Genomic DNA, 12,528 nt, shown 5'->3' on the forward strand with positions numbered 1-12,528 from the left:
CATTTACGGACTATTTTGCTGCAATAGCTACCCACCTTCACACCCGTTGGCAACAACGTTGGTCTACTATGCTCGGTAACAAACTTCAATCTATTAAACCGAGTATAGGTTACTGGCTGTCTTCTTGTCACCAGTGTCGAGGTTGGGAGACTACTCTCTCCCGTCTTCACATTGGCCATACTCGTCTTACTCATGGATATCTCATGGAGAGGCGCCCTGCTCCTCTCTGTGAGAATTGTCAGGCTCCATTATCAGTCAGCCACATTCTGTTGGACTGCCCACTTTATCAACGAGCGTGCAGAATTTACCTCCGTCGACGTCTTCACTCCGCTGCTCTCTCTTTACCTTCCCTTCTCGCTGATGGACCCACCTTTCATCCGGACTCTCTCATTGACTTTTTGACAACAACTGACTTACTTCACAAACTCTGATGCCTTCAGCCCTTTCTACCTCAATCTCTTGCTACCCTCTACCCCCGCACTATCCCCTGCCCCGCTGTTTTCCGTATATCCTACTGATCATCCCTCCCCCCTTCTGCCGCCCAATACCCTCGCTTCCTTCTCTACCCTGCAGCGCTGTATAGCCCTTGTGGCTTAGCACTTCTTTTTGATTATAATAATAATACACTCACTGTATTCAACACAATAACTGCAGTAATATTGTCATCATTATATTGTTTACAAAACTTGTTTACACAAACAAACATGGAAAAATGTTGCATATTACTAATGCTCTATTACATATTTACATATGTACAGTTACTGGACATGTTCCTAGAACTGCTGCAGTCTGTGGAAGTCTTTGAAACATGGTGTCATGCAGTGGTGTCTTACATTCCTCGCACATAAAACGAGTGTCTGTGTCTTTGTGGCTGTTGTTTTGTATGTGCACAAACATAACATCTCTTCTGAGCCCATTTCTTCTTAGCTGAAGGAAGTTGTATTAGGAAGTGGTCACCTTCACACCTCAAACAAGTGGGTAATTGGCGATCAGTTTGTGGACGGTTTTGTACAGGTGTTGTGACCTGGTAACTGAATATTAGTTGTCTGATGACAGACGAACAAGTCACCATACGGTGGTCTGTTCCTGGTCTTCATTTGGTACATATTATATGCATTCAGTATGGCAATGTCTGTGAGATGGAAGAAGAGTTTCATGTACCACTTGTAACTCTTGCAAACACAATTTGTAAACCCAATTTGCAGATCACATTTGTCCACCATACAGATATTTTGTGTGTAGTCAATCACTGTCACAGGTTTTAGAATAAGTTCATGGGTCACTCTATCCACCTTGCCACTGTCTTTCATTTCATCATGGTGAATGGATGACAACAATGTGACATCTCATTTGTCATGCCACTGTAATGCCATAATGTCATTGGCAGCAAACACCTGCACCTCACTATTATAAGTGCCTGTGTTGAACCTGGGCACATGTTTATGATTAGAATGCACTGTACCGCACATGTCTGTCATGTTCACTCGCAAGAAATCACCGAGTAAGGGGCTAGTGTACCAGTTATCAGTAAATAATATATGCCCCCTTACTAAGGTATGGTTCCATCATTGTTTTCACTACATCACTTTAGATACGCAATAACTTCCTGGTATCTTCCAAAGTTTTACTTCCCATGTGTACAATTATATCTAAAACAAGACCACTGTCACAGTCATAAAGCACAAATAACTTGATACTGAAGCATTTCCTCTTGCTTGGTATATACACCTACTATCCGACTTACGACCAAGCTTGGTTCCGACCAACCGGTCGTAAGTCAAAATGGACGTAAGTCGAACCTTTGAAAATTGCCGACATACTGGTAGGGCATAATGTCAAACCTTTCCTATATAAACTACCTACATAGTACTGTAATGTAATGTACAATCATTATTTCATTCTTTTTACCATAATTTACTTCTTTCTTTCTTTCTTTCAACACACCGGCTGTATCCCACCGAGGCGGGGTGGCCCAAAAGGAAAACGAAAGTTTCTCCTTTAACATTTAGTAATATATACAGGAAGAGAGGTTACTAGCCCCTTGCTCCCGGCATTTTAGTCGCCTCTTACAACACGCATGGCTTACGGAGGAAGAATTCTGTTCCACTTCCCCATGGAGATAATTTACTTCTATTGTTATATTTTAATTATTTATGTACTGTATATAATGTATACATGGTAGTGAACTGTATTGTAAATTTTACATCGCATACAGTATATGTTACTGTTATCTTTATGTATTGTACAGCACACACTGACCACGCAGACCTATTCTCTCATATGTTAGCCTACCAGCCTTCTTGTGCTAAATTTGAAGCCGCTAGAATTTTGGCATAGAACAATGGAGTGGACCCTGGCTTCAAAGCCGTAAAACAATGGCACAGACTCCAAAAGGGGTTAAAACATGACAACACCTCTGCCTGCACTCCATATGAGGAAGGAAGGATGCTACAGTTCTGGAAGTGGGAAGTACAATGCCTGCACTCTGGATCATTTGAACTGTGATTTCTGTGCACTTCTGGCAAAACTGTTATTAAATGAATGATGATGAAAGTTTCCTATTTTCTGTCATCTTACTTAGGTGGAAGACAGCTTGTGTATTAAAGAAAATGTCTTTTTGGACTTTTTAAGTGCAGATCATCAAATAAGTCAGGGACCTCCCTGTAGTTTCAACAACAACAGTAAATTATTCACTACTTACATTGAGTTTTACTTTATAGCCACGGCCCACTTCATATGGAGTTGTAGTGGAGTCCAGTTCCTCAGCCCAGAATGGAATGAACTTTTCAACACGTAATGCACGCATTGTCAGCATACCTACGTTACGAATGCCATAGTCATGTCCTATCTGTAATTATGTAATTACGCTATTATGATTAACCTCGAAGATTAAGGGGATCAGCTCTCGATCCATTTTGGAAAAAATGAACATGTGATCAGGGTGTCATTTTATTTGTAAACCTTTTGTGCATATTCTGTAAAAAAAATTTACACTAAACTTGAATGATCAAATATGAAATCCATTCTTAACTTGAAAATCTAAGAGACACACAAAGAATAATGTATCAGTAAAGCCTTTCATAACATGTGGGATATATTCCTGAAACTCTTTGAAAATTAGCTTTATGTAAAGCAAACAACATACTGGAAAAATAATGTTACATTCTAGAAACCCAATTTTGTCAAACAAATTTTTTAATAATGTACTAGGTAAAAATTATTACAGCTTATCTTACTTTACATTCTCTTGGTAATTAACTGAAGCATTTGAATAGTTTGGGGAAGATTAACATGAGCCTACTAGGTTGAATTTGATGTAGTGAAGTTTGTTAGCCAACACACACATTAACCCTTTCAGGGTCGAAAGGCCAAATTTCAAAGTGCGCACCAGTGTCCAAGAATTTTCAAAAAATAATTTTATTTTTTCTTATGAAATGGTAGAGAATCTTTTTGTGAAGGTACTAAAACAAAAAGTACGAAATTTGATGGAAAACTGATGAAATTATGCTCTCGCGAATTTTGCTGTGTCAGCGATATTTACGCATCAGCGACTTTCACTCCCATTTTAGGCCAATTACTTTAGTCCAGTCAACCAAATTCTTAGCTATTTCACTAGTATTACTTCTATTCTATCGATTGAGCACAAGAAATTGCCAACTCAACTGTTTCAACTACAAAATAAAGTGATTGGAAATTGGTAATTTGGCCAATTTAGTGCAAAGTTCAAAATATTTCAATTTCAAAATAGGGTCCAGAATAAACAATGCAGGCATTCCTGGCACTAAACTAACATTTCCTCTGTTCATTAGTTACGTTTTCAGGCTTTACAAATAAATTCTATTTTTATTTTTAATTCACATAATGAATTTTTATTCAAACCAAAAAATGGAAGATTTACTGTCATGCAATATTGTAATAATTGTATAAATAATATGAACACATTTGTGAACGTATATTAGACCCACCAGCTGGCGTGTATTAGACGTGTGAGGTCATTTGTTTACTCTTGAACATCGGCAAAAATTTAACATTTCTGCTATTTTGAGCTCAGTTTCAAGCCATTTTCAGTACTAAAACCAATCAAAATCATCTCTATTTCTGTAACATATCTTCCATTCTATAAAATGAGACCAAGAAATCTCAAATACAACTATAAAAAACATATGAAAAAACACTGCAAAGTTGCTGTTTTAATCGAAAATTACGGTCTCAGTTTTTTCTCTCATTATGCACTGTGTGCTGCAGGATTTGTTTTATGTGGTGCACACATACCACCTAGATGTATTCTCTCATATCTAGGCCCAAATTTACTGCTCACAGCTTATCAGAGTGAGCTGAGCTCATGACGTAGATCTACGGTTTGGACCCTCAACGTAAAGCCGTAGATCTATGGCACGGACCCTCAAGGGGTTAAATGTCAACAACATAAAAATAAAAGATACATTTCCTTACTAAACTGAACCAAACAGTTAAGAACTTACCACATCTTTACCAAGTATTTATATATACCAAAGATAAAGTCAAGGCAAAGAAAAAATTTTAATTAAAAAAAAATGTGGGAGGCAGCATCAGCTAGGTTCATCAACATATCAACATCATAAAAATTAAGGTCACACTTACCTAGCAAACATATAGGAACTCGCCACATTTGTTTCAAACATACACTGAAGATTAATGCATCTGAGAAAATAACTAAGAAAAATTATTTTTTAATTTCACTGCACCCTGTCAATGAGAAAGGTCTATATTTCAGGGGATTCTCCACTGCTTTTTTTTTTTTTTTACAAAGTACTGGCACACCATGTGCCATTTTTCAGTGGAAAAATGGTAGGAAATTACTAAAATTAAAATACATATCCTTAGTGCACTAAAGATAACAACTTGTCTTTCCCAGTTTAATTAATCCCGTTCAAGAATTTATGTTAAGTGAAGGTGATACCTCCAAGGTAGCTGCTACACCAACCCCAAGCTTGCCTAGTCCAGAAGTTCATGCATGAAGTAACTGCTTATGTCTATGTGTTAAGGTGTCCATAAACTGGGAACAAAAGTAGTCAGAAGTGCATGTTAAGATAAGGGCTACTTATTGCTCTAGTCATAAGTTACTTATTAAACACTATGAAGAAAATTCTCTCTGATTTAGGAATTATAAAAATGAGTATCTTCAGTCTCACCTTCATTAGTTGATTGTAAATATGAAGAGTATATTCTGCAGGGATAATCAATGTATAGCCTGGTTCTCCCATATGTATGAAGGATAACACTGTTACTCCTGATGCATAGGCTATATTGATATCCTGTTGAGAAGCAGCAATAACAAATTATTTTTTCTAAATATAACAATTAATGTTTTACACTATGAAGATAATGCACATATTGCTTGTAAGTAATTTGGTAAAAGATTTTGAAATTACATGTCCATACAGAGTATTCAACAATATGAAGAAAAATTTTACTGCTTAAAAAATGGGATGAAATATAGCAACTTGCATTGTAGGTACATAAACAAACTTTACAATCCAAACAGTATCCTTAATGTTAGTGTTATGAAAATATCTCTAGACTTTAAATGTTAAATCTACTACAATATCATCTGTACACTAAAGCACCATCTCTGCAATATACAGTGTTTTTTTTTTATTACTAACATACAACACATTAGCAGTAGCATATTAGCAAGGGTATATATTCAGAAAAAAATAATATTGATCACTGAAGGGCATGTAAATTGATTCTTTTGATTTACTTTTGCCATATGTCCATGAAGTACCAGATCATTGTTACACATGAGTGACAACATTTCCCTGGATTTTGGCCCCACAATACCAAGCACAGAGTACATGGAAGAGATGTCTGTAACTGACACACAAGCTTCAGCAGTAATGTGCCGCCTCAACCAGTCCATGACACGCGTCTGCTGGGTTGTTGGGGCCAGCATCAAGTAGCTGTAAAAAAGACACTTTGTTGTGTTGTATGAAAGGTGGAGTACTGTTGTTCAATGCACTTATCTTTATATGAAGGAAGCAAGAGTATGTGTACAAAATTAATGGTTAGGGATGGGATACTGTAAATACTTTTAATACTATTAATACGTACAGTGGACCCCCGCATAACGATTACCTCCGAATGCGACCAATTATGTAAGTGTATTTATGTAAGTGCGTTTGTACATGTATGTTTGGGGGTCTGAAATGGACTAATCTACTTCACAATATTTCTTATGGGAACAAATTCGGTCAGTACTGGCACCTGAACATACTTCTGGAGTGAAAAAATATCGTTAACCGGGGGTCCACTGTACTTCCATATGTATTTATGTAACATTATTACATTAGAGTTCCAACCAGTATGATGATTGGTAGAGTATGTACTTAATGGCCTCAGATTCATATCCCACATGTAGGTGGGATTGACAAGAGTTAATATCAAGCTGGACTTCTCTGAGGTAGGACCTCGGCTCGGCAGTCCCATATAACTATATTTTGATACAATGCTACCAGAGCATGGATGTCTTATTATTCCTGTCCTTTCCACTCCTCATTATAATCACAACTATATTTGCTGATACCGATATATACTAATTTTTTAGGCCAACATTGATACTGATACTCAATTTTAGGTCAACATCAATACAGATACTTTTTCAATATTTTTTCTATTTTTAAAATTATGATAACCCTCTTCACTGCTAATATTAGCAGTTTGGAGGGATATGTTGTGTATCTTTATACGTACAGTGGAACCTCAAAAATCGAACTGCTCCCAACACAACCAATTATGTAAGTGTATTTTTGTAAGTGCTTTTATAAGTGTATTTTTAAGGGTCTGAAATGGACTAATCTAATTTACATTATTCCTGATGGGAATAAATTCTTTCGGTAAAGGCACTCGAACAGACTTCTGGACCGAAGAAAGTTTGATATTTGAGGTTCCACTGTATATGCTTCTAAACTGTTGTGTTCTGAGCACCTCTGCAAAAAACAGTGATTATGTGTGAGTGAGGTGAAAGTGTTGAATGATGATGAAAGTATTTTCTTTTTGAGGATTTTCTTTCTTTTTGAGTCACCCTGCCTCGGTGGGAGATGGCCGACTTGTTGAAAAAAAAAAAAAAAAAACCCTGTTCACATTCTTTGCTAGGATAGGTTAAGGATTTATAATTTTTTTCATAAATTCAATCCATCTCAGTGTCCAAGGTATGCTCTGGGAACTCCTCCTGACAACTATCATTCACTTTGGCTCAGCTGTATTAGTAACACTGCCACCATGTTCATATGGATAAAGAAGTAAAGTCAAGTCTCAGGACTGTCATGTAAGCTTAACACAGACTGCTTTGAAGTTAGATAGTCACCATCACAAAAATTCTTGGCCTAGCTGCTTTTGCACTTTATACATTATCAAAAAGGCTAAAATTAAAGACAGTGCTCAACTGGTGATGTTTGTGGCTACCTCTAAATTACCTCAGTTGTAGTAACTTACTGGAGACTACAGCAAGGCTTTTAATATTAATTTTGAACCAAACTAGTGCAACATTACTATGAATATGACGGCACTTCAGGAGAAAGAAAAGTATGTGTCTGATGATGTAATGCTAGCACAAAATAGAAGTGTAACACTAAATGTTTATTGCTAGTTGAGGATGGTTTGACAGATTTAACCCTTTCATTGTGAGACCCTGCTCTCAAACTTGCTCTCAGTGTTGAAGAATTTAAAGCAAAAAATTATTTTATCTTATGAAATGATTATCTTTTTCCAAAGGTAATGAAACCAGAAGTACAAAATTCGATAGAAAACTTATGGAATAATGCTCTGGCAATGTCAGCGATATTTATGCATTGGCGATTTTGCCCAATTTATGCTCTATTTTTGGCCAATTCCATTATTCCAGTCCACCAAACTCATAGGTATTTTGCTAGTATTCCTTCTATTCTATCGAATGAGTACAAGAAACCACCCATTTACTTATTTCAACTACCCAATAAAGTTATCAGAAATCAGTAATTTGGCCAATTTCATACAAAATTCAACAAATGCCAATTTGAAAAAGGGTCCAGAATAAACAATGCAGACATTCCTGGCATTCAACAAACATGTCCTCTGTTACTTATTCACATCTCCAGGCCCCTCTAATATTACGCTTGCTTTTCATTTTGAATTTTTATTCACACAAAATATAGATTTACTGCTATGCAGATTACTGCATTATTGTAATAATTGTATAAATAATGTCAGTGCATTCCTAAATGCATATTAGACTGGCTAGCTGGATGCGTATTGGACAAGTGACGTCATTTGTGTGCTATGGAATATCAGCAAAAATCGAATATTTCCACTACTTTGAGCTCGACTTCAAGCTACTTTCAGTCCTAAAACTAATGAAAATCATATAATTTCTGTGATATATCTTCCATTCTATCAAATGAGACCAAGAAACCAAGAATACAACCATAAAAACCATATGAAAATATACTGCAAAGTCACAGTTTTTTCTCATTATGCACTGTGTGCTGCAGGATTTTTTTTATATGGTGCACACTTACTGCATAGACCCATGCTGCCCAAATTTACCACTCACAACTTATCTGAGTGAGCTGAGCTCATAGCAACATACTACAGGACCAACACTGGCTTCAAAGCCAAGATATAATGGGACTGACAATGAAAGGGTTAAAAGACACAGCAACATTAATAATATTATACGTAATAACTTGTGTGGGAGCAAGTGATGAGGCACAAGGAGAAGATAATTTTCATAATAATTTTCTGAATATAATTACTATTGTCCCTTATGGGTTGACCACTTAATTTAATTGTAATAATACAGTGGAACTCTCTATGGGGAAGTGGAACAGACTTCTTCCTCCGTAAGCCATGCGTGTTGTAAGAGGCGACTAAAATGCCGGGAGCAAGGGGGCTAGTAACCCCTTCTGTATTTTTTTTTTTTTCAACAAGTCGGCCGTCTCCCACCGAGGCAGGGTGACCCAAAAAAGAAAGAAAATCCCCAAAAAGAAAATACTTTCATCATCATTCAACACTTTCACCACACTCACACATTATCACTGCTTTTGCAGAGGTGCTCAGAATACAACAGTTTAGAAGCATATACATATAAAGATACACAACATATCCCTCCAAACTGCCAATATCCCAAACCCCTCATTTAAAGTGCAGGCATTGTACTTCCCATTTCCAGAACTCAAGTCCGACTATATGAAAATAACTGGTTTCCCTGAATCCCTTCACTAAATATTACCCTGCTCACACTCCAACAGATCATCAAGTCCCAAGTATCATTCGTCTCCATTCACTCCTATCTAACACGCTCATGCACGCTTGCTGGAAGTCCAAGCCCCTCGCCCACAAAACCTCCTTTACCCCCTCTTTCCAACCCTTTCGAGGAAGACCCCTATCCCTCTTTCCTTCCCCTATAGATTTATATGCTTTCCATGTCATTCTACTTTGATCCATTCTCTCTAAATGACCAAACCACCTCAACAACCCCTCTTCTACCCTCTGACTAATGCTTTTATTAACTCCACACCTTCTCCTAATTTCCACACTCCGAATTTTCTGCATAACATTTACACCACACATTGCCCTTAGACAGGACATCTCCACTGCCTCCAACCGTCTCCTCGCTGCTGCATTTAGCACCCAAGCTTCGCATCCATATAAGAATGTTGGTACTACTATACTTTCATACATTCCCTTCTTTGCCTCCATAGATAACGTTTTTTGACTCCACATATACCTCAACGCACCACTCACCTTTTTTCCCTCATCAGTTCTATGATTAACCTCATCCTTCATAAATCCATCCGCCGACACGTCAACTCCCAAGTATCTGAAAATATTCACTTCTTCCATACTCCTCCTCCCCAATTTGATATCCAATTTTTCTTTATCTAAATCATTTGATACCCTCATCACCTTACTCTTTTCTATGTTCATTTTCAACTTTCTACCTTTACACACATTCTCAAACTCATCCACTAACCTTTGCAATTTTTCTTTAGAATCTCCCATAAGCACAGTATCATCAACAAAAAGTAATTGTGTCAATTCCCATTTTGAATTTGATTCCCCATAATTTATTCCCACCCCTCTCCCGAGCACCCTAGCATTTACTTCTTTTACAACCCCATCTATAAATATATTAAACAACCATGGTGACATTACACATCCCTGTCTAAGACCTACTTTTACCGGGAAGTATTCTCCCTCTCTTCTACACACTCTAACCTGAGCCTCACTATCCTCATAAAAGCTCTTTACAGCATTTAGTAACTTACCACCTATTCCATATACCTGCAACATCTGCCACATTGCTCCTCTATCCACTTTATCATATGCCTTTTCTAAATCCATAAATGCAATAAAAACTTCCCTACCTTTATCTAAATACTGTTCACATATATGCTTCAATGTAAACACTTGATCTACACATCCCCTACCCACTCTGAAGCCTCCTTGCTCATCCGCAATCCTACATTCTGTCTTACCTCTAATTCTTTCAATTATAACCCTACCGTATACTTTTCCTGGTATACTCAGTAAACTTATTCCTCTATAATTTTTACAATCTCTTTTGTCCCCCTTCCCTTTATATAAAGGGACTATACATGCTCTCTGCCAATCCCTAGGTACCTTCCCCTCTTTCATACATTTATTAAACAAAAGTACCAACCACTCCAACACTATATCCCCCCCTGCTTTTAACATTTCTGTCATGATCCCATCAGTTCCAGCTGCTTTACTCCCTTTCATTCTATGTAATGCCTCACGTACCTCCACCACACTTACATTCTACTCTTCTTCACTCCTAAAAGATGGTATACTTCCCTGGCCAGTGCATGAAATTACCGCCTCCCTTTCTTCCTCAACATTTAAAAGTTCCTCAAAATATTCTCGCCATCTACCTAATACCTCCCTCTCCCCATCTACTAACTCCCCTACTCTGTTTTTAACTGACAAATCCATACTTTCCCTAGGCTTTCTTAACTTGTTTAACTCCAAAATTTTTTCTTATTTTCATTAAAATTTCTTGACAGTGCCTCTCCCACTCTTTCATCTGCTCTCCTTTTGCACTCTCTCACCACTCTCTTCACCTTTCTATTACTCTCCATATACTTTGCTCTTCTTATAACACTTCTGCTTTGTAAAAACCTTCTGTATATATTACTAAATTTAAAAGGAGAAACTTTCATTTTTCCTTTTGGGCCACCCACCTCAGTGGGATACGGTTGGTACATTGAAAGAAATAAAGAAAGAATACAGTGGAACCTTGGTTTTCCTTTGCCCTGGTTATCGTCGAATTTGGTTTTCGACGACTTTTCGTCAAAATATTGTTCTAGCTTCGGTCTGTCACCTTGGTTTTCGTCAACCATCCCAAACATGTCTGCCTTCCAACACCCATACAAAGCATTAGTCTGGTTTTGTTTCTCGTAGAGTAAATATTACTCTGCGCATTCATATGAAACATTTCATAATAATCCATTGTTTTTTGAGCTTGTTTATTGAGTGCGACTGCTAAATAAGCCACCACAGGGCCAAAGACAGTGTCCAAGAGAAGGATTTTGAAGGGTTTGAGGCTTACCCTGACAATCTTATGCCTGTTGTGGAATCTATTGTGGCATTGGGGAAGTCCATGGGGTTGGATGTGAGTTGCCAGGATGTGGAAGACTTGGTGGATGACCACAGGGAAGAGCTAACCACTGAAGAGCTGCAAGACCTTCACCCGGAACAGCAACAGATCGCAGCTGAGGAAATTGCTTCAGAGGAGGAAGAGAGAGGGGAGAATGTGCCTTCTTCAGTGATTAAGGACATTTGTGCAAAGTGGAGTGAGTTGCAAAGTTTTGTGGAGAATTATCACCCTAACAAAGCTGTTGAAAGCCATGTCTACAACATGATCAATGACAATGCCTTGTCCCATTTTAGGCAAATCTTAAAGAGACGCCAGAAACAGACCTCTCTTGACAGATTTTTTGTGCGACGGGTGCAATGACTCTCAAGCTGGTCTGTGCCATTAAAAGACAAAGAAGGGAAGTAACCCCGGATAGGGACTTCATACCTGAAGTCCTTATGGAAGGGGATTCCCCTTCTAAACAATAAATTCTCCTCCCTCTCCCCTCCTCGCCGTCTTCCATATACCAACAAGAGTCTTCAATAAAGGTATGTAATAGTGATTTAAATGTTAATTTATCCATTAAAGTTAGTCATTTATATTTATTTCTCATTGTTTTCTGTATGTAAAAATATATTCTCTATAAAATGTATTTTTTGTTAAAATTTTTTTGTGTCTGGAACAGATTAATTAGATATACATTATTTTTTATGGGAAATATTGCTTTAGTTTTTGTTGAGTTTGGTTTTCATCCGGCTCTCCGGAACCAAATAAAAACGAAAACCAAGGTTCCACTGTACTAGTTATACAGTAGACCATCATTTAGCACGAGTTTATTTGGCACAATTCGGGTATGGCACGATTTGGTTATAGCACGATTGAGGAATTGTGACACAATTTTATGTAACATG

At 37.5% G+C, this 12,528-nt stretch overlaps 1 protein-coding gene across 3 annotated transcripts in view; it reads right to left on the reverse strand.

Moving 5' to 3' along the window:
* Positions 1-12,528, reverse strand: part of LOC128686334 (pyruvate dehydrogenase phosphatase regulatory subunit, mitochondrial-like) — a 191,793-nt gene that overhangs the window by 11,959 nt on the left and 167,306 nt on the right. For all 3 annotated transcript variants that reach the window (XM_070085839.1, XM_070085840.1, XM_070085838.1), the window contains 3 exons: positions 5,744-5,942; positions 5,172-5,294; positions 2,702-2,848 (listed from right to left, as the gene is read on the reverse strand). In XM_070085839.1, coding sequence (XP_069941940.1) covers positions 2,702-2,848; positions 5,172-5,294; positions 5,744-5,942 — 469 coding nt within the window. The remainder of the gene's footprint in view (positions 1-2,701; positions 2,849-5,171; positions 5,295-5,743; positions 5,943-12,528) is intronic.

Source organism: Cherax quadricarinatus, chromosome 17 (genome assembly GCF_038502225.1).
Source record: "Cherax quadricarinatus isolate ZL_2023a chromosome 17, ASM3850222v1, whole genome shotgun sequence".
NCBI lineage: Eukaryota > Metazoa > Arthropoda > Malacostraca > Decapoda > Parastacidae > Cherax > Cherax quadricarinatus.